The following is a 20,634-nucleotide window of genomic DNA, read 5'->3' as shown; positions in this document are numbered from 1 at the left end:
AGTGAGCAAAGAACATAACAGACCCTTTTCTAAAGATAACATACATGCAGCCAACAATCATAAAAGAAAGCTCCATATTACTGATCAAATCAAACCACAATGAGATACCATCTTATACCAGTCAGAATGGCTATGACTAAAAGGCCAAAAAATAACAGAGCCTGGCAAGGTTGTGGAGAAAATGCAATGCCTATACGCGCTTGGTGGGAGTGTAAATTAGTTCAGCCATTGTGAAAGATAGTGTGGCGATTCCTCAAAGACCTAAAGACAGAAATAATAACCAACCCAGCATTCCCACTACTGGACATATATCCAAAGGAATATAAATTGGTCTATTAGAAAGATACATGCATGCAAATGTTCACTGCGGTACTGTTTACAATAGCAAAGACATGGAATCAACCTAAATGCCCATCAATGATTGACTGAATAAAGAAAATTTGGTACGTATACACCATGGAATACTATGTAGTAATTAAAAAGAACAAGATCATGTCCTTTGCAGGGATATGGATGGAGCGCGAGGCCATTACCTTTGCAAACTAGCACAGGAACAGAAAACTAAATACTACATATTCTCACTTATAAGTGGGAGCTAATTAATGAGAACACATGGACACTTAGAGGGGGACAACACACACTGGGGCCCATTGGAGGGTGGAGGTTGGGAGGAGGAAGAGGGTCAGGAAAGGAAAATGAATGGGGTCTAGGCCTGCGTGATAAAACAATTTGTACTACAAACCCCCATGACACACATTTACCTACGTAACAAACCCACACATGTACCCCTGAACTTAAAAGTTTAAAAAAAAAATCAGTGGTTTCCAGGGGTTGGGTGGGTGGGGAGGAATGAATATGTGGAGCACAATGAAGTTTTGGGGTAGTAAACGTGTTCTGAATGACATTAACTTGGTAGATACACAAAATTATGTATTTGTCAACCCCATAGAACTGTAAAAGGCGAAGAGTGAAGCCTAATGTAAACTATGGACCTCAGTTAGTAACAACATATCAATATTGGCTTATCAACCAAAAGTATACAACACCAGTGCAAGATTTCAAGAATAGGATAAACTGAGGGCAGGATGGGAAGAGGAAATACATGGGAACTCTGTACTTTCTGCTCAATTTTTCTGTAAATCTAAAACTACCCTAATAAAGTCTGTTAATTAAAAAAAAATCTCAAGGATTTCGATGTATTTGATAGGTTTTAATCTCCTGCAATTCTTATTCATATCAGAGATCTATTTGTTCCATTTGAGGTCCTTGGTATCTTTATCCTTTGACTGAATTCTACTAGTGTTTGAGAACTTTGATCTAGTAGGGATGATAAGAGGTTTGAGGGTCATTTCCTGCCCCATATATGTAATCAGCCTGTGATCCTGGTTTAATATGATGGGAAATAATACTTCAAATCTATAATCTTGCCCTACAGATTCTCAATACTACTGCGGTGGTCACTGTTTCTAGACCTTTAGAATGAATAGATCTAGGAACCTCTTCCCATTCCCATTCTCCCACCCCCAAGATAAAATAACTTCTGAATTTTTAATAATATTTCAGATTCAAATTCTAGACTAAGGAATTTTTTTCTTTAATATCTTTTATATAACAGCTCTCTCTCTTTTCTTTCACATGGAGAATCCTGGTGCTCAAGGGCCCACAGGGTGATAAAATTCAAATACCTAGAATTATATAGAATATTTAATTTGTTTATGCTACATTACAATACATAACAGTTTCATAATGACAGTATTAATAGTACCATTACCAATAATGATTACTGAGAACAGCTGGAAATGTTCTGGCATATGTCATACTCAGTCTCTACTCCTAGGTTTTTGTCATTATACTAGTTACGTTGTCAGAACATGTCATTTCATACTATACTTTCCCCTTCAATCTTCTTTACTTTTAGAACTATAAATATACCTATTTTGCACTCACTGCAAGTACTTATGTCACTGTATCTGCAGTCATTTGCTTGTCTGAAGCTTGTTCTCTCTAGTAGGTTCCTTAGGAAGGGCTTGTGGAACCAATATTCCCTCAGTTCTCACATGTTGCATCCTGATAACAGTACATCTTGCCTTTTATAAAAGAGCGTCAGTTTTGTTGAATATGAAGTTCTTGGTACATATATTCTTTTCAAGGGTGTATTAAAAAGTTACTCTTCTTGTGAAATAAAGCATTGATATTAAAAAATCTGATATTACATTAATTCTTTCCTTTATAAATCATGCATGAGGTTGATGCATGATTTATAACTGCAAAAGTAATTGCAGTTCCACCATTAAAAGAAAAAACTGCAATTATTTTTGTACCAACCTAATACTATTTTTGCTCTTTTGTTATGTAATTTAAAAAATTTAAATACAATTTATACACAATTAACATTCACCCTTTTCTTAGGGTAAAGAGTTTGAACAAATGCATTCAGTTGTGAAAGCACCACTACAATAAAGATACAGTAGATCTATCGTCTCCCTAAATTCCCCTTGCTGTCTTCTTTCTAGTTAACTCCTTGCCAACCCTTGTTTTCTATTCCCATAGTTTTGTCCTTTTCAGAATGTCATGTACATGGAACTGTGCCACGTGCAGCCTTCGGGTCTGGCTTCTTTCACTTAGCACAATACATCTGAGATGCATCTATGTTGCTGCATGCATCAGTTGTTTGTCCCTCTTTTTAAAATGTCATATTTATTTTATTGTGGTAAAAACACTTCATATGAGATCTACCCACAGCAGATTTTTAAGTGTATAATGCAGTATTGTTAACTTTAGGCAAAATGTTGTAGAACACGTCTCTAGCATTTATTCATCTTTCATTACTGAAACTTTATGCCTGTTGATCAGCAACTCCCTATTTTCCCGTCTCCTGCTCCTGACAACCATAGTTCTGCTCTCGGCTCTGTGAATTTAAATATTTTAGATACCTCATATAAACAAAATCATGCAGTATTTGTCCTTGAGTGACTGGCTTTTTTCATTCAGCATACTGTCTTCACGGTTCAACCATTATGTCACATATTGCAGGATTTCCTTCTCCTTTAAGGCTAATATTCCATAGTATGTATATACATTTTCTTTGTCTACTCATCTCAACGTCAATAGACATTTAGGTTGTTTCCACCTCTTCACTACTGAAAATAGTGCTGCAATAAATACAGAAGTGCTAATATCTCTTTGAGATTCTGATATTAATTCTTTTGGATAAATAGCCAGAAGTGGGACTGCTGGATCATACAGTAGCTCTATTTTTATTTTTCTGAGGAACCTCTATACTGCTTTCCATAGTGGCTCTACCATTTTGCATTCCAACCAAGAGTGTACAAGGGTTCCAATTTCTCCACGTCTCCTTTTGTTGTTTTGATAATGAACACTACTCTAATGGGTGTGAGGTGCTATTTCACTGTGGTTTTGAATTGCATTCCTCTGACAGGGACATTGAGTATCTTTTCATATACCTGTTGGCCATTTGTATGTCTTCTTTGAAGAAATATCTATTTAAGTCCTTTCTCTATTTTTTAACTAAGTTGTTAATATTTTTGTTATTGCGTTGTAAGAATTTCTTATATATTTGAATTTGACCCCTTCTCTGACGTATGGTTTGCAAACAGTTTCCCATTTTGTAGACTGCCTTTTCACTCTATTGATTGTTTCCTTTCAGGTGCCAAAGCTTTTTAGTTTAATGTAGACCCACTGTTTGTTTTTGCTTTTGTTGTCTGTGTTTGGTGTACTATCTATGAATTCATTATCAAGATCAATATTATGAAGGTTTTCCCCTAAGTGTTCTTTCATGAATTTTAGAATTTCAGGTCTTATGTTTTGAGTCTTCAATCCATTTTCAGTTGATTCTTGTGTTGTGGTATAAGATAAGGGTTCAATTTCATTCTTTTGCATGTGACGATCCAGTTTTCTCAATACCATTTGTTGAAGACTATCCTCTCTGTGTTGTGTATTCATCTTGTCAAAGATCAGTTGACTCCATCTGATCTTTCTGAGTTGGTATCTGTTAATGATGTCTCTCCCTTTAAACTTCATTAACGACTGGAAGAGGCAGACAGAGCCTTAGAGCCCCAGCCTTGGTGGTCATTAAGATGTTAAATCTTAAATCAGAAAATTTCTGGTGATTTAATCAATAAAGAATAATTTCTAGGTAAAAAAATATATCAGTTGACTGTATATACACAGATTTCTGGACTCTCTGTTCTGTTCCATTGGTCCATCTGCCTGTCTTTATGCCAGTACAATACTGTTTTATTTTTTAATTGGATATTTATGTGGGTTTTTTAAATTTAATTTTATTTTTATTGCATTTTAGGTTTTGGGGTACATGTGCGGAACATGCAAGACATTTGCATAGGTACATATATGGCAGTGTGTTTTGCTGCCTTCCTCCCCTTCACCCACATTTGGCATTTCTTCCCAGGCTATCCCTCCCCAGCTCCCCACCGCCCCGCTGGCCCTCCCCTCTTCCCCACAATAGACCCCAGTGTTTAGTACTCCCTTCCCTGTGCCCATGTGTTCTCTTTTTCATCACCCACCTATGAGTGAGAATATGCAGTATTTCATTTTCTTTTCTTGTGTCAGTTTGCTGAGAATTACGTTCTCCAGATTCATCCATGTCCCTACAAATGACATGAACTCATCATTTTTTATTGCTGCATAATATTCCATGGTGTATATGTGCCACATTTTCCCAATCCAGTCTATCATCTGGATGGGCATTTGGGTTGGTTCCAGGTCTTTGCTATTGTAAACAGTGCTGCAATGAACATTCGTGTGCATGTGTCCTTATAGTAGAACGATTTATAGTCCTTTGGCTATATACCCAGTAATGGGATTGCTGGGTCAATTGGAATTTCTATTTCTAAGGCCTTGAGGAATCACCACACTGTCTTCCACAATGGCTGAACTAGTTTACACTCCCACCAACAGTGTAAAAGTGTTCCTATTTCTCCACATCCTCTCCAGCATCTGTTGTCTCCAGATTTTTTAATGATCGCCATTCTAACTGGCATGAGATGGTATCTCAATGTGGTTTTGATTTGCATCTCTCTAATGACTAGTGATGATGAGCATTTTTTCATATGTTTGTTGGCCTCATGTATGTCTTCTTTTGTAAAGTGTCTGTTCATATAATTTGCCCATTTTTGAATGGGCTTGTTTGTTTTTTTCTTGTAAATTTGTTTGAGTTCTTTGTAAATTCTGGATATCAGCCCTTTGTCCAATGGGTAGACTGCAAAAATTTTTTCCCATTCTGTTGGTTGCTGATTCACTCTAGTAACTGTTTCTTCTGGATTTCAAACTATACTACAAGGCTACAGTAATCAAAACAGCATGGTACTGGTAACAAAACAGAGATATAGACCAATGGAACAAAACAGAGGCATCGGAGGCAACACAACATATCTACAATCATACAATCTTTGATAAACCTGACAAAAACAAGCAATGGGGAAAGGATTCCCTGTTTAATAAATGGTGTTGGGAAAACTGGCTAGCCATGTGCAGAAAGCAGAAACTGGACCCCTTCCTGACACCCTACACTAAAATTAACTCCAGATGGATTAAAGACTTAAACATAAGACCTGGCACCATAAAAACCCTAGAAGAAAATCTAGGCAAAACCATTCAGGACAGAGGAGTAGGCAAGGACTTCATGACCAAAACACCAAAAGCATTGGCAACAAAAGCCAAAATAGATAAATGGGACCTAATCAAACTCCACAGCTTCTGCACAGCAAAAGAAACAATACTGTTTTAATTACTGTAGCTTGTATATTTTGAAATCAGGAACTGTTATGACTCCAGCTATGTTTTTCATTCTCAAGACTGCTGTTACATTTATTGCCAAATAGTATATCACTGCACAGATGTACTACAGTTTGTATAATCATTCACCAGTTGAAGAATATTTGGATCATTTCCACTTTTTAGTAATTATGCATAAAACATCCATAAAATTCATTTATATTTATAAATGATATAAATACATACATAAAAAATATGTGAAAACATGTATTTTTATTTCTTTGAGGTAACTACCTAGGAGTGGGATTGCTGGACTGTACACTAAGTATATGTTTAACTTTCTGAGAAATTTACATACTGTTTCCAAAGTGGCTATATCATTTTGCATTCCCACAAGTAGTATGTGTAATTTCAACTTCTCTGTGTATGCTCTCCAGAACTTGGTATTATTGTTCTTTTTAAAATTTTTTTGAGACAGTCTTGTTCTGTTGCCCAGGCTGGAGTGCAGTGGTGTGATCTTGGCTCACTGCAACCTCTGCCTCCTGGGTTCAAGCAATTCTTGTGCATCAGCCACGCAAGTAGCTGGGATTACAGGCATTTGCCACCACATCCGGCTAATTTTTGTATTTTTAGTAGAGATAGGGTTTCACTACATTGGCCAGGATGGTCTCGAACTCCTGGCCTCAAGTTATGCACCTGTCTCAGACTCCCAAAGTGCTGGGATTACAGGCATCAGCCACCGTGCCTGGCTTGTTCTGTTTTTTAAGCAATTCTAATTGAAATGTTGAAGTATGTCACTGTAGGTTTAATGTGCATTTCCTAATGATGCTGAGAATTTCTTCATGTGCTTACTTGGCATCTTTGTATCTCATTTGGTGAAGTGCCTATTGAAATCTTTTGCACATTTATTAACTGTTTTATTCTGTAATGTATTTGCAGCAGTAATGTAAAAATATACCCTGATTGACGGAATTAATGACTATAATACTTTCTTCCTCTCCCCAAATAAGTAAAGCAATTACTCTTCTCAGCTTAGAAAACATGCAGGTTTACGATTTTTAAAATTTTTAAATGAGCAAAACCAGATCTTGTTTTCAAGAACAAATGATATACCAGGCATATGTCCTAGTTCATCTCCACAGAATGTAGAATTACTAGTAAATATATACATTATCAAAGCAATGAATTTTAAATTACAAAACAACATGGAGTGGTTACAAAGAGAAAAAAATTGCTATTTAACCATGTTTACAAATTTATTTATTGTGGCAAGGGTGAAAATTTTTCCAAAGGTATCTTATTTTACTTATGCTGATTGGGTCTGTTGTACCAAACATATTTTAAATATAGTAATGATCAGAATAAAATATATTAAACAGAAATAAAGAAAAATAGTATTTGACATGAAGAATGTATTTATTAGAAGACCTACATGTGGACTTGCATATATAGAAATACTTTTAATGTTATTGTTTCAATAATAAATCTAGAAGGTATTGAATTAGTGCAATTAGATGAGTAAGTATTGGGAAAATGTCCTCTCAGCAAGAAACTTGGGGACAGATAATAAGAAAATGTCCTCTCGGCAAAGAAATCTAGGGACAGAAAAATTTAAAATATAAAGAAAGATTTAAAATCTCTTTGAAACTGAAGACATTATTCACTTTTGACATTTTCATGACCACAGAGAAGTCAGACTTGTAACACAATCTGAGAGTGGTTTTTTTGCAGCAGACAATGGGATGGATATTTGGATCAGAGTGTGAGATGTGGATGAAGGGGGAAAATTTCTCCTACTGGCACTGTGATGACTAGTGTAAACCTACACTACCTACACTGCCTTCCCTGTCTCTTGGCTCATTCTTTCTGAGGCCAGAACATTTAGAGTGGGTGGGGATAGTGGGGAGAACTACCATGCTGCAATAGCAAACCAGCTCCAGACAGGGGTCTTTAAGGGATGCTAATAATACTTTCTGACAATTAATCTTCACTGTGGGGCTATAAATTATATGCATCATAAACTTGAGTTTGTATCAAGTCAATATAACAATCACAAATGATTATTTCTCTGCATTTCATATCATAAAATATAACATTTTAATAACGTCTAAATTAATGTTAAAATTAAACTATTTTCCTAATCATAATGATGCTTCAGAGTAAGGAGTATGAAGTCTTCAACTAGATGTGCTATTTCAAGGGTTTTTATTTAATTGGTGAATTTGCTACAAATAGAATAGGCAATTTAATTACTCCACAGAGACATTCTAACTTTAGAAAGGAAATCATATATATTTTAAACATCAACCTAATTAGACTTTCCGTATTTCCTCAAATTAGCCTATGACTGAGAAAGTGTTATGTTTCAAAGATTACAATAATACCTTTTAAAAAGTAGGGTGAACATCAAATTAATTCATTAATTTTAAACTCTAGAGCTAGAGCTTTATTTTTACTGTTAACATGAATTTGTTAATAACAAAACAACTATGATTAGTAAGTCTGTAGACATGTTCTTAAGTAGGATCTGGTTATGTAATTTTAAATTCACAATTAAACATGTTGCCTCTGGAGAAGACCCCAGGTGGTTTGCAGTGTTAAATAGCAGATTAAAGTTGACACAACTAATTTCTTTAATCTTATTAGTGGTACAACAGCTGTCAACTGTAACCATCTCTATAAAGCCTTTTGAGACATAAACAAAATGCCTCAGTATGTCAAATGGAGAACAGTATTTATCAATCACTGTTGCTAATTAGCTTACAAAGAATTTTTTACTTTTGTTGTCTATTGGGGATAACAATTCACTTTTAGTAAACCTTTATCTACACATGGACAGTTAAAATTATATTAAAAGAATCCCAACTAGAAGTCAGTATTTATCAACAATGGATTGTGGTCTAAATTTCACTGTAACTGGCAAATACAGTTAGTGCTTACTGGGGGTCTGTGATGCAGTAGACCCAGAAAGTGACACACAGGTTTCAATTCCATGTCTTCATCCATTATTTAGAAGAAGTAAATCCTATGAGAAGTTTACTCCATATTTGCCAGCTTTGAGCCTGAAAGGCTGTTTACAGCACACAGGAATGCTGTATTTCATTTTTAGACTTCATTGTTGGATCTCACGTGAACATTATGTCTCACACGTACAAACAGCTACAAGTGGTTTTTGGTTCACCTTTCTCAATTTCTGTTAGGTCAGTTCCTCTTTGGTCCTAGTCAGCTAGGTGGCAAAAATGATTTCACAGATAATTTCCTATAACTACAACAATAAGCCAGTACAAAAAAACCCAAGCCAAAAATCCAAACCCAATCAACAAAACAGTATCTATCCCATCGAAATGTAAAAACGAAACAAACAAAATAACAACCCTCCAGTAACTCACAGGAGTAACAGTATTTTTTATATCAGTGAAATGATATTTTACTTTTATTAAAAGAGTGAAAGTTTTATGTTCACAAATCAGAAACAAAAGTACAGCTATCATTACCCTGCAAACACTAACTTCATAACAGATCCAACCACGAACCCTCATTGATGCAGACTTTGAACTAAATAGTACTTTCTGCTTGCCTTAAATAATTTAATTTTGTTTTGTTGTGTAGTATAGAATATCTTATTGATTGGTCTCTTCTCAACTGTGATGTAAGCTCTTTTAAGGCAAAACTCATACATATCCCAGCACAGAACAAATTCAACAAATATTTGCCGACTGATAATATTTCTCTCTGATGATAGCATGCAGGCAATAAGGTACAGAAGGAAGAACACCAGAATAGGATGCTCAAACCTAGCTCAGGTAAACTAAAAATGAAGGGCAAATCATTCAGTCTTTAAAGGGTTTGGTTTCTTCATTTATATAGTGTGATAATGATGAAAACATGCCAAATACTGATTGTTAAATAAATGTAATATATCCGACAGCTCAACATGGAAATCAAATGCCTTACCATAAATGAGATTACATTAAAGAAAAGAAATCTCAACACTGCTGCTTTTATCAGAAAATATGAACCCAGCACCTACCAGTGCAACTTTTTCTTCTTATTTAACTTCGCCATTTTGTAGCAGTATTCACACTGGTAAAACAACAACGCTTTATTTATCTGGAATAAAGTTTTGCATTTCTCATTGGCGAGAGAGAGTGAGAGAAATAAAAGATAATGCAGGCCGGGTGCAGTGGCTCGCACCTGTAATCCCAGCACTTTGGGAGGCCAAGGCATGTGGACCACCTGAGGTCAGGAGTTCGAAACCAGCCTGGTCAACATGGCGAAACCCTATCTCTACTAAAAATAGAAAAATTAGCCAGGCATGGAGGTCAGGAGTTCAAAACCAGCCTAATTAACATGGTGAAACCCTGTCTCTACTAAAAATACAAAAATTAGCCAGGTGTGGTGGCATGTGCCTGAAACCTAGCTCCTTGGGAGGCTGAGGCAGGAAAATCGCTTGAACCTGGGAGGCGGAGGTTGCAGTGAGCTGAGATTGTGCCATTGCATTCCAGCCTGGCCCACAGAACAAGACTCCGTTCTCAAAAAAAAAAAAAGAGACAATGCAATGCTCTGAAAACATGCATCTGGTACTTGAGAATATCATTCTTCAGGGTAGGTGAATAATATGGAGATACTTCTGGGTTTCCTAGAGAGGAACAAAACTGTAATTCGAAAATAGGCTTGAAATGATACAAACCAATGATTTTCTTCATTCTGTTAAGCACTGCAAAATGACTTAACTAAGAAAAGATCATTTATATTTTTCAAATGCTGTGTTTTTCTCTCTTAGCAGTTGAAACTGCACTGTTAAGTGTAAATAATAAAGGCATAATATAGTAAAGCTTTATCTTGTAGCTGTAGGATTAAAGTTCTGAGCTGTATTATGCTGCTAGGATTTGAGAGGGAGAGAGAAAGAGCGAAAGAGAGAGGAAAAAGAAAGAGAATGAGAGAGAGATGAAAGGCGGTGGGGGGGAAGGGAGAGAGAGAAGGAGAAAAAGAGGTCTATGTGGGTACGCTCTTATAATCTCATGCCTTCTGAACACCTTAACCTCACTTTCAAAATAGGCAACTGGCTTCTAATTTCAGAAAAATAATTGGTGAAATTATCACATTTCTCAATAACAACCAGATTTTTTATTAAAAAGCTGGACTATAGACCATTATAATCAAGTCTGAGAGAGCAGGGTCTAAAGAAATAAACTTTTTTGTTGTCTGTAAATGTAGGACAATGCTCTTGGGTTTCAAACTAAGTGCTCATTATAAAGTTAACGACCAGATAACCAGTCTGGGACACTAAGTCCTCCTAGAAACTAATATTTGAGAGTTATAAAGAATATGAGTAGTACTGTTATTTGTTCTTACAGAACTTTTATTTTTCTTAAACTATACATAATCTATTTTCTTATCTTTGATTCTGAAGATAAGCTTGTCACTGTAGGTATGCTATCTTTAAGTGTGTTTACTATATAAGGACATAGGGACAGTAAGTTTAACGAATGTCATTTTCTGTATAGATTATCCAAACTGAGGTCAACAGAAAACAGGAAAGTTCAGCCAGTCCCAGCCTGTAGTAACGGCATTTAACATACATACAGAAATGTACCCTGGAGAGCTTGTAGAGTATACTTTCTCTCTTCATTCCTACTTTAAACGGTAGGCATTCATTCTTTCTTGATGTGAAGAATTTGGAAAAACAACTATGAGGTCACAAGGAAGGCTCTATAGCAAAGTCAAATATTTTCAAGCCAATCTAGTGTTAAAATAATCCTTAATATTTGTATTTGAAAGTATCAGGTTCATTTGGTTAGAAGGAACAAAAATTTACTCAAAATATTTCCAGTAAAAAGAGCCATTTATTGTAAGGCTATTGGGAACTTTCACTTGAGTCCAGGAGAAAATGAAAAACCATATCTCAAGAGAGCAGGAACAATGATAGCTCTGTGGACTAGACTGCTTTCATTTCCAGCCCCCTTCTGTCCCACGAAGCAGTTTTGGTCTACCTTTTCCCAAAATGGCCTTCCTTAGTCCTGCTAAACTTGGAAAGCACATAGCTCTGTAATGGCCATCCCAGAAGTGACTCTACATAATTATTCAAATTCAAATACCCAAGAAAAAAATGACTTGAAGTTTTACAACTTCCCAGCTGAAAATTCCCAAGAGAGAAACTTGACTAGGCCAGTTCAACTTTTTGTATTGGATTATAAATCCTATCTTGCTGTCTGGTCTGTAGATTGGCTGCTCTTGAGTCAAACGTCTTCTCTTTAGAGTTTAGTCAGCTATGGCCATTGAGGCATGCACCACATGGATGGCATAAAATATAGCTGACTAGGCATGGATGTAATGCCTAGAATAAGTAGTATTCATAAAACCCTGAAAAAAAGGACACAACAAATAGGAAGGGAGCAGGGAAGGAAACTCACAGTGAAAAGTGTGAGAGTCTGAATGGTGTTGCAAACTGAAGACAAAGGTAAAGACTTAATAGCAGATGAATCCCAAAGAGAACAGCCAAATGAATCAAGAGACTGGAATAAGAAGTAAGCACATGAGGCCCAGCATCTCAGGAAACTAAGTTGACAGATACTGGCATATGTAACAAGACATTCATTTTATGAAGAGTCTTGTGTATAGTACCAGGGTGGCTGTTCCACAAAGGTAACACAGTAGGCTACTACTACTACTATATCTCATTTTCCATGACTGTAAGTTCCCTGAGGACAGGGTCTATTTCAAATGGTTTCTAGGTGTGGCAATCCTATTCCCATGGCCACAAGTGATCCAAAGAAGGGCAATGCTAGAAAATAGTTTCCTGGGTGTAAAGACTAGAAGCCCTAGATTATTTACCTGGTTCTGGAGCACAATGAGCTATCCCTTTTCTACTATAAGAGGAATTGCATCAGCCTCAACAGAACACCAAGAGAGGGAAACAGAAGACTTTGGGGCCAAAACCTCAGTAAGTCATGCGAGAGCAATTCTGAACATTCTCTTAAACGCTCTTTCAAAGGGGTATCATAGCGCTGTCAGGTTGTAGTCACACCCTAAATGTGACTGCTTCCAACACTCATCTGGCAGTGAGCCACATACACGGTTGCTGGTGACTGTGAGGAATGAACAAAGTAATGCTTGCAGAGCATCTAGCACAGTGCTTGGTACCAAGGATACAATAAATGTTAGTTTGTATCTCCTTACTAACTCAAAGGATCAGGTGAATGCGATAGTGCCAAGTAAAGTCTCAAGTTTTACTTTGGAGAATAAATTTGTGATATCTTGCTGTAAATGATCTTCCTAGTGAACAAAGTTCCACTTCACATCATTCTAAATTCTTAAAAATTATATTTGATGAGTACTGCTTGGCGTGAGTAGGACTGATTTACAATAGGCAGATAAACACTTATAAAGAAATAGAAAGCAACTTTTCTAATCTATTTGATATGAATAACTAGGCATACTTTACAAAAAAGGAATTATTTTTCCTGTTAGGTTAAAGTGGGGCCATCTTATACCTGTTGATGTACTCTTACTCCTAAACTGTGGTAACGACAATGACCCTAAGAATACAGTTCTAGCACACTCTTTGGCCTTTTGAGTAGGCAACAGTCACAAATACATGACACTCAAAAACTCATGGAAGTTTAAAGACATACTAAAAAAGTTATTGCCTAAAATCCATGTAACAGTGGTCAAAATCACAAGGGCCATATTTGGTGAAAATGAGATCATATTGTAAGTCCACAGAGTCCAGTATTTGATGCAATCTGCCCTTTTCCTGCTTTCCTTTCATCCGTTGGAGAAAGAATTCATTCATATATTCATACAGTATTAACTATGACGACACAAGATTTACAAATACTGTATTTACTATGTCTCATGATCCCAAGGACTTAGAATCTAGCTGGGGAGATGACAGTACAGCAAATGGAGTACTCAGCAATTCGGGACATCATAAAGTGCTAAACCGAACTACTCTCTAACCTGTTTGACATTTTTTTCAATGATAAGATGAAGACAAAAATGTTCTACACATCAACTTTAGGGCTGACACAAAGTAAGGAAAATGAAACTGAATTAGAGGCTAAATCAGGATCTTGACGTACTGGGCTAAAATTTACCAGGATGAAGTCTGAAGTTAGGGTGAAAAAAACAAATACCCTCGTAAAATTAATAGATTATGGCTTCTTATAAGCCAAAGTGACAATGACTTAGGGATGCAAATCTCATAATTAGGCAGTGTAATATGGAGTCAAAACAATAACTACAACAAAAAACACTGAAAATAACTAAGTGGTTTCTTTGTGCAGGCACTTAAACACATGTACTTTTAATCCTGTAACAGCTCTATAAGATAGGTATTAGTCTTACCATTTAATTGAGGCTCTGTTATAACAAGTAGTTTGGGCCAAGGTCATATAGCTAATTAGTAAAAAGCAGAGTTAAGCCTGGATCTGACTCGACAGCCTACACATTTTTCACTATATCATGCTGTCTGCTTTGCTTTGTGTTGATCAGTGTACTTCTACATGAAAAACTGTGTGCCACAGGGACGATGAAGGGATAAGCTAGGCTGACAGAGAAGAAATAGGCACCTGGTTAGTACCCCAACAGAACAACCGAAAGTAGCTCACAGAGTTTACTATTTGGCCCTTGTCCCTGTGTTACTATCAGAAATTACAAATATTAAGTAAGTAAAAGCCAACCTGGGAAGACTCTTTTTGGTGGCCCAAGAGGTTTGCTGGTTGCCTTGTAAATTATGAAACATCTACTGCTGCCTGGAAAGAGCTTAGAGATGTGGAGTGCCAGTTTAGAATCACCTCTCACTTTAGTTATCATTGCTCCTATATATATATACACACACACATATACATATACATATATATATATATACGTATATATGCTCATATATATATATATATATACACATATGCACTATAAAAAGACAACACAAAATTTTGGTACAGCTGCTTCTAGTCACAGCAGATTGATCTTCTTATTTATACAACATGGGCCATTATGCTTAAAAAAAGTGAAAACTCCCATGTATTTTCAAATATTTAAAAGCTATGATGAACCACTATTACTAGTCCAAAGTTTTAAAAAGGCTAGAAGAGGTCATTCATTTGTCCGTACTTGTTTTCTGCAATTAAAACTTTGTAGATTTGGGAGGCTGAGGTGGGCAGATCATTTGTGGTCAGGAGTTTGGGACCAGCCTGGCCAACACCGTGTCTAATAAAAATACAAAAAAAATGAGCCAGGCATGGTGGCCCACACTTGTAATCTCAGCTACTCAGGAGGCTGAGGCATGAGAATCACTTGAACCCAGGAGGTGGAGGTTGCTGTGAGCGGAGATTGCACCACTGCACACCAGCCTGGGTGACAGAGTGAGACCTTGTTTCTTTAAAAAAAAAAAAAAAAAAAAAAAAGTTTGTAGGCAGAATAACATTAGTCTTGCCCAAAGGAGATACAAGCTGTTTGTTTCAGGGTGATCTTTCTAGGCACTGAAAACAAATTTATTGGAGCACATTTGTTTAAATGATTGATTTTTATAGTAACATATCTTTACCTAAGCCCTTTCAATGATAACTTGAAAATAATTAAAGCAGTTTTATGGCCTTTCCCTGGTTCTGAGTAGAACAAAATAACCCACTGCAGACTCAGAACGGTTTCAAAAAGTTACATTTCCAGAAGCAGGTATAATTCTCAATTTCACATAAAAAAATCTTCTGGAAGCAAATATTCATTCATAGGAAGTTGCTTAGCCATAATTACAGGACAGAGCAAGACACGCAAATACTGAGGTACTATGTGGAGTAAAGAGATATGAACAGGACGGTAAGAAGAGGAAGAGGAAGCCGTTTTATCCACTAACAAAGAGCTCAGGGCTTCAGAAGCAGTGACACACAAGGTTTATGGCCATAGGACTCCAGGTTTCAACAGGGTAGCTGTTATGAGACAGTGGCTTAAACTTATCAAATCCTCTGCTGTTTATCACTGAGAAAAATTAAACAGGATATTCTAAACTAGCCTCTTTAGGTAACAGCCATGAAATGCCATAGGAGGCGGGAAACAGCATGAGCTAAGGTGGCAAAAGGTTCATGGAGTTGAGCGATGGGAATCCATTAGGGATGGAGAGTCTGGACAGGCTGAGAACAAATGGAGTGCCCAGGGACTGTGGCAAGCCCAAGGCCTGGGCAGGGATTTCTGCATGAGAGCAGTTGGAAGGAAAATGAGAAAAAATATTTTTTGAAGTAAGCCACTGACTCATGTCCACCAGTATGCCCTTATTCTACATTTAAATTTGAAGTGGTTGCAGAATTCCTCTTGCTGTTCTCTGAGGAAACAGCATAACACACTCATGGCTTTATTCTTGCGAACTGAAGCTGGTTTAGAAAGTAGAGTTATGATACTGAGACTCTGCTCAGGACAGAAGAATCTTACAGTCAATGCTGGATGCCCACAGCTTTCCGGGTGCTAGACTCACTCAATAAACAGCACTTAGCTGAAAACACAATTCTATTGGTCTAAAGTGAGAATAAGGAACAAGCTCTTAATCCTGACCCTGTGGGTCAGTTAGTGCTGACCAGTTGTGGGGCACTGCTCTGGACTCTCAAGATTCTACAGCTCCTTTGCAAAGGGAGTGTGTGCTAGTTCTTGCTTATGTCTTTTAAGGAACTGTGGTCACCTCTTCCATTTCCTAAACGAGAGGCAAAGATAAGCACCAGAACAACATACTTTGTCACAATGACAGTAGTAGCTTTTGGGAAACAGGCATTTATTCCAGGTTACCAGCCAGAGAGCTTAGTGTCATGCATGTTGAAGCCTATTACAAAACAAAACAAAACAAAACAAAACAAAACAGCTCTAGGTGAATTTAAGATGAACAATATGAATTATTAACAGTTATCAAAGCACTCTCCCAAGGAGTCAATATCATTTCCTTTCTTATTTCAAATATTTATTATGTTTCATTCCTTTCTACTTTTTTCCCTGCCAATTAACATACAATAAATGAAGACAACCCACCCAGCACTACCCTGTAAATACTCTTGTGGGTCACAAAAACCACTATGCATGCTATAACTTGCCTGTTCGGGAGCTTTCTGCTTCACAGAAAGAATTCCTGACTTAAAGAACATCTATACCATTCTTCATTAATCTTTGTTAGTACGGAAAAGGAATCCAAATTAACTTTAATGTCAAAAGCTTGTACTCAGAAATATCTCATGTCAGGTAGCTAGCACTGTTTTAAACCAAGCAAGACTCTTTTATAAACTCTCACTTAACATTTACAAAGTAACTTTACATTACAATAATATACAAATATACATTATAATAAACACTGAGCAGTTTACAATAGAGCTCTCATGTACATTATTTCAACTGATCTCACAGTAGCACCATGAAGTTAGTATGATTACATTTATTTTTTCAAATAAGAAAACAGATGCAATGAAATAAAGGCACTCACTCGAATTCTCTTAGCTAGTAGCCTGGCAGAGGTAAAAGTAGAGCCCAGGTTTGTCTGACTCCAAAGCCAATGCTATTTCTTTTTAATACAAATGTCTCTCAGAAAAAAAAGATAATATATTCTTGGAATTTTTCTTTCCCTATTATATCCAATGGACAAACGAAGCATTCACTTTTTTTTTCTCAGATAGGGTCTTGCTCTGTTGCCCAGACTGGAATGCAGTGATGCAATCATGGTTCACTGCAGCCTTGACATCCTAGGCTAAAGTGAGCCTCTCCTCTTACCCTCCTGAGTAGCTAGGACTACAGGTGCGTGCCACTATGCCTGGGTAAATTTGTTAATGTTTTGTAGAGACGGAGTCTCGCTACATTGCCCAGGCTAGTCTCAAACTCCTGGCCTCAAGTGATCCTCCTGCCTTGACCTCCCAAAGTGCTAGGATTATAGATGTCAGCCACTGTGCCCTGCATAAATAAACTTTTATTAAAACCTCTCATTTAAACTCTGTAAATCAGAGTCTCCACAAAATACCCAGAAACTGCATATGTTACAACCCAGGAATACAATACTTCTGAAATAACACTGCTGCTGTACCCCAGGTGGCTAGGGACTAAAGGGGGACTTAAGAGAATAGGAAAGCAATTTACCGTTAAAGACTAAAGTGCAATTCAGTTCCCAGCAATTTGGCTGGGACTCTAGACTATGGCACTCTTTGCCTCTGACTGCTCTTCCTGTATGGTAAGAACTTCTTGAAATTTCACAGCTCAGACCTTTGTTAATGTACTTACCATTTTTTTCCTCACATGTAACACTATAAGTTAGCTTTGTTATTATTATTTATTTGTGCTCAATTTTTGGAAGCAGTTAAAATTGCTCAGGGGTTCATCAATTCTTCTTGATTTCAGATTAGAGCAGGTCACAGACTAAAAAGATTTCCTTTATAAGGCTTTTTAGGCTCAATTTGAGTTTTGCAACTGACGTTGAGCACCTCTGTTTTTCTCCCTAATGGGGAGTATAAGCTTTTGGTATTCAACCCTGAATACACACACAATCTTCTTGTGGTTCTCCATATGGAAACCATAGGGCAGAAATGATCACAAATGAAACGTAAAAAATAGATTAAGAAACTATACTTACTTAGGAGGAATTCTTAAAACTGTGTTCACATTCGTGGCTGGGACTACTACTTGAAGGATGTGTTCAAGGGCTGTTAATCCACCAGCAGCTTGAAATGCAATCTGATCTGCCACATTCTAGACAGAAATACAAACAGAAGTTAGCCCAATTTCCCAGGAATAAAACTATAACCAAATGATATACATAGTCTGAAACATTCTGATGGTTCCATTATTCTATGAATATTATTCTACAAATGTTTGTTGAATGCTACTCACTGCTAATTGTTTCAGTACTAGGAAATATAGATCAATAGGAGTGAGCATAAAAGACATGGCTGCTGTCCTCCATGAAGCTTAAAATTTGGTAGATGGCAAGCACAGGCAACCAAAGCAAAAATGGACAAGTAGAATCACATCAAGTCAAAAAGCTTCTGCACAGCAAAGGAAACAATCAACCAAGTGAAGAGACAACCCACAGAATGGGAGAAAATATTCACAAACTATCTATCTGACTAGAGATTAACAACCAGAATATATGAGTTCAAACAACTCTGTAGGAAAAAAATCTAATAATCCAGTTTTAAAAGGGGCTAAAAATCTGAATAGACATTTCTCAAAAGAAGACACACAAATGGCAAACAGGCATATGAAAAGGTGCTCAACATCACTGGTCATCAGAAAAATTCAAATCAAAACTACAATGAGATATTATCTCACCCCAGTTAGAATGGCTTTTATCCAAAAAATAGGTGATAACAAATGCTGGCGAGGATGCGGAGAAAAGGGAACCCTTGTACACTGTTGGTGGGAATGTAAATTACTACAATCACTATGGAGAACAATTTGGAGGTTCCTCAAAAAACTAAACACAGAGCTACCCAGCAAGTCCACTGGCAGGAATATGCCCAAAAGAAAGGAGATCCATATATCTAAGAGGTATCTGCTCTCCCATATTTACTTCAGCACCATTCACAATATAGCCAAGAACTGGAAGCAACCTCAGTGTCCACCAGGAGATGAGTGAATAAAGAAAACGTAGTACCTATACAGAATGGAGTACTAATCAGCCATAAAAAGAATGAGACCCTGTCATCTGCAACAACATGGCTGGAAGCAGAGGTCTTTATGTTAAGTGAAATGATCCAGGCGAAGTAAGATAAACTTCACATGTGCTCATTTATTTGTGGGAGCTAAACATTAAAACAACTGAACTCATGGTGGTAGAGAATGGAAGGATAGGTACCACAGTCCGAGAAGGTGGTGGGGGGGAGGGCGCTAATAGGGGAGGAAGTGAGGATAGTTAATGAGTACAAAACAGTAGTCAGAAAGAATAAGACCTAGTACTTGATAGCACAACAAGGGTGAGTATAATCAATACTAATTTAATTGTACATTGAAAAATAACTAAAAGAATACAGTTGGACTGTTTGTAACAGAAAGGTGAATGCTTTAGATGATGGATACCCCATTTATTCCAATGTGATTATTAAGCATTGTATGCCTATATCAAAATATCTCATGTAAACCATAAACATATATACAAACTATATATCCACAATAATTAAAAATTAAAAAATATGAGTGGCTAGGAACAACACTAATCAGATATTTATAAATAAGGTGATTTTAATTATAAGTACCTTGAAAGAGAAAATGTTCTCTATGAGAATAATGGAGGAATCAACTATATGATGGGGAAAGGGTCAGGATAGGCCTCTCTGAGCAAACTGAGGTTTTAAGACAAGCCAAAGAAAGGGGGAAGAGACAAAACACTGCAGGCAAAGGAAAACATTTCTCTGTAAATTTTTGTAATACTCCTCTAAAAGTCAGTTTTATCACATTGTAATCTTAATTACCACCTAACAATATAGACTTCAACAAAGATTCCCTCTGCTAGAATATTTGTCTTCAGCAATAGAAGATAGTCTAGTATCTAACCATTTTAGCTGTATCCTTTTTTAAAAATACCATTTCAGCTATTCTGGAAGAACATTAAGTAACCAAAACCTATGATTATTTCATGCAATTTATGAATTGTATCTAACTCTTGTGGGAAATAACACTTCCAAGTTCTTTGCATTACTTTGGCATGGGGAAGAGAAGAGTAATTCTATGCTACACTGTATGTTTTTAAGCATAGACAGAATCACTGCAACATATAGGTAAAAAATAATATAACCTATTGTGACTTGAACTGTGTCCCCCTCAAAATTCATATGTGGATGCCCCAACTCCAGTACTTCGGAATGTAACTGTTTTTGAAGAGAAGATCTTTAAAGAGGTAACTAAGTTAAAGGTGAGACTCTTAGAGTA

General features: G+C 36.7%; 1 protein-coding gene across 50 annotated transcripts in view; it reads right to left on the bottom strand.

Moving 5' to 3' along the window:
• SCAPER (S-phase cyclin A associated protein in the ER) overlaps window positions 1-20,634 on the bottom strand; it is a 550,606-nt gene that overhangs the window by 150,063 nt on the left and 379,909 nt on the right. For all 50 annotated transcript variants that reach the window (XM_078333930.1, XM_078333946.1, XM_078333966.1 and 47 more), the window contains one exon: window positions 18,341-18,456. In XM_078333930.1, coding sequence (XP_078190056.1) covers window positions 18,341-18,456 — 116 coding nt within the window. The remainder of the gene's footprint in view (window positions 1-18,340; window positions 18,457-20,634) is intronic.

This window comes from Callithrix jacchus, chromosome 8, assembly GCF_049354715.1.
Source record: "Callithrix jacchus isolate 240 chromosome 8, calJac240_pri, whole genome shotgun sequence".
NCBI classification, from domain to species: Eukaryota; Metazoa; Chordata; class Mammalia; order Primates; family Cebidae; genus Callithrix; species Callithrix jacchus.
This window is presented reverse-complemented; position numbering and strand designations above follow the sequence as displayed.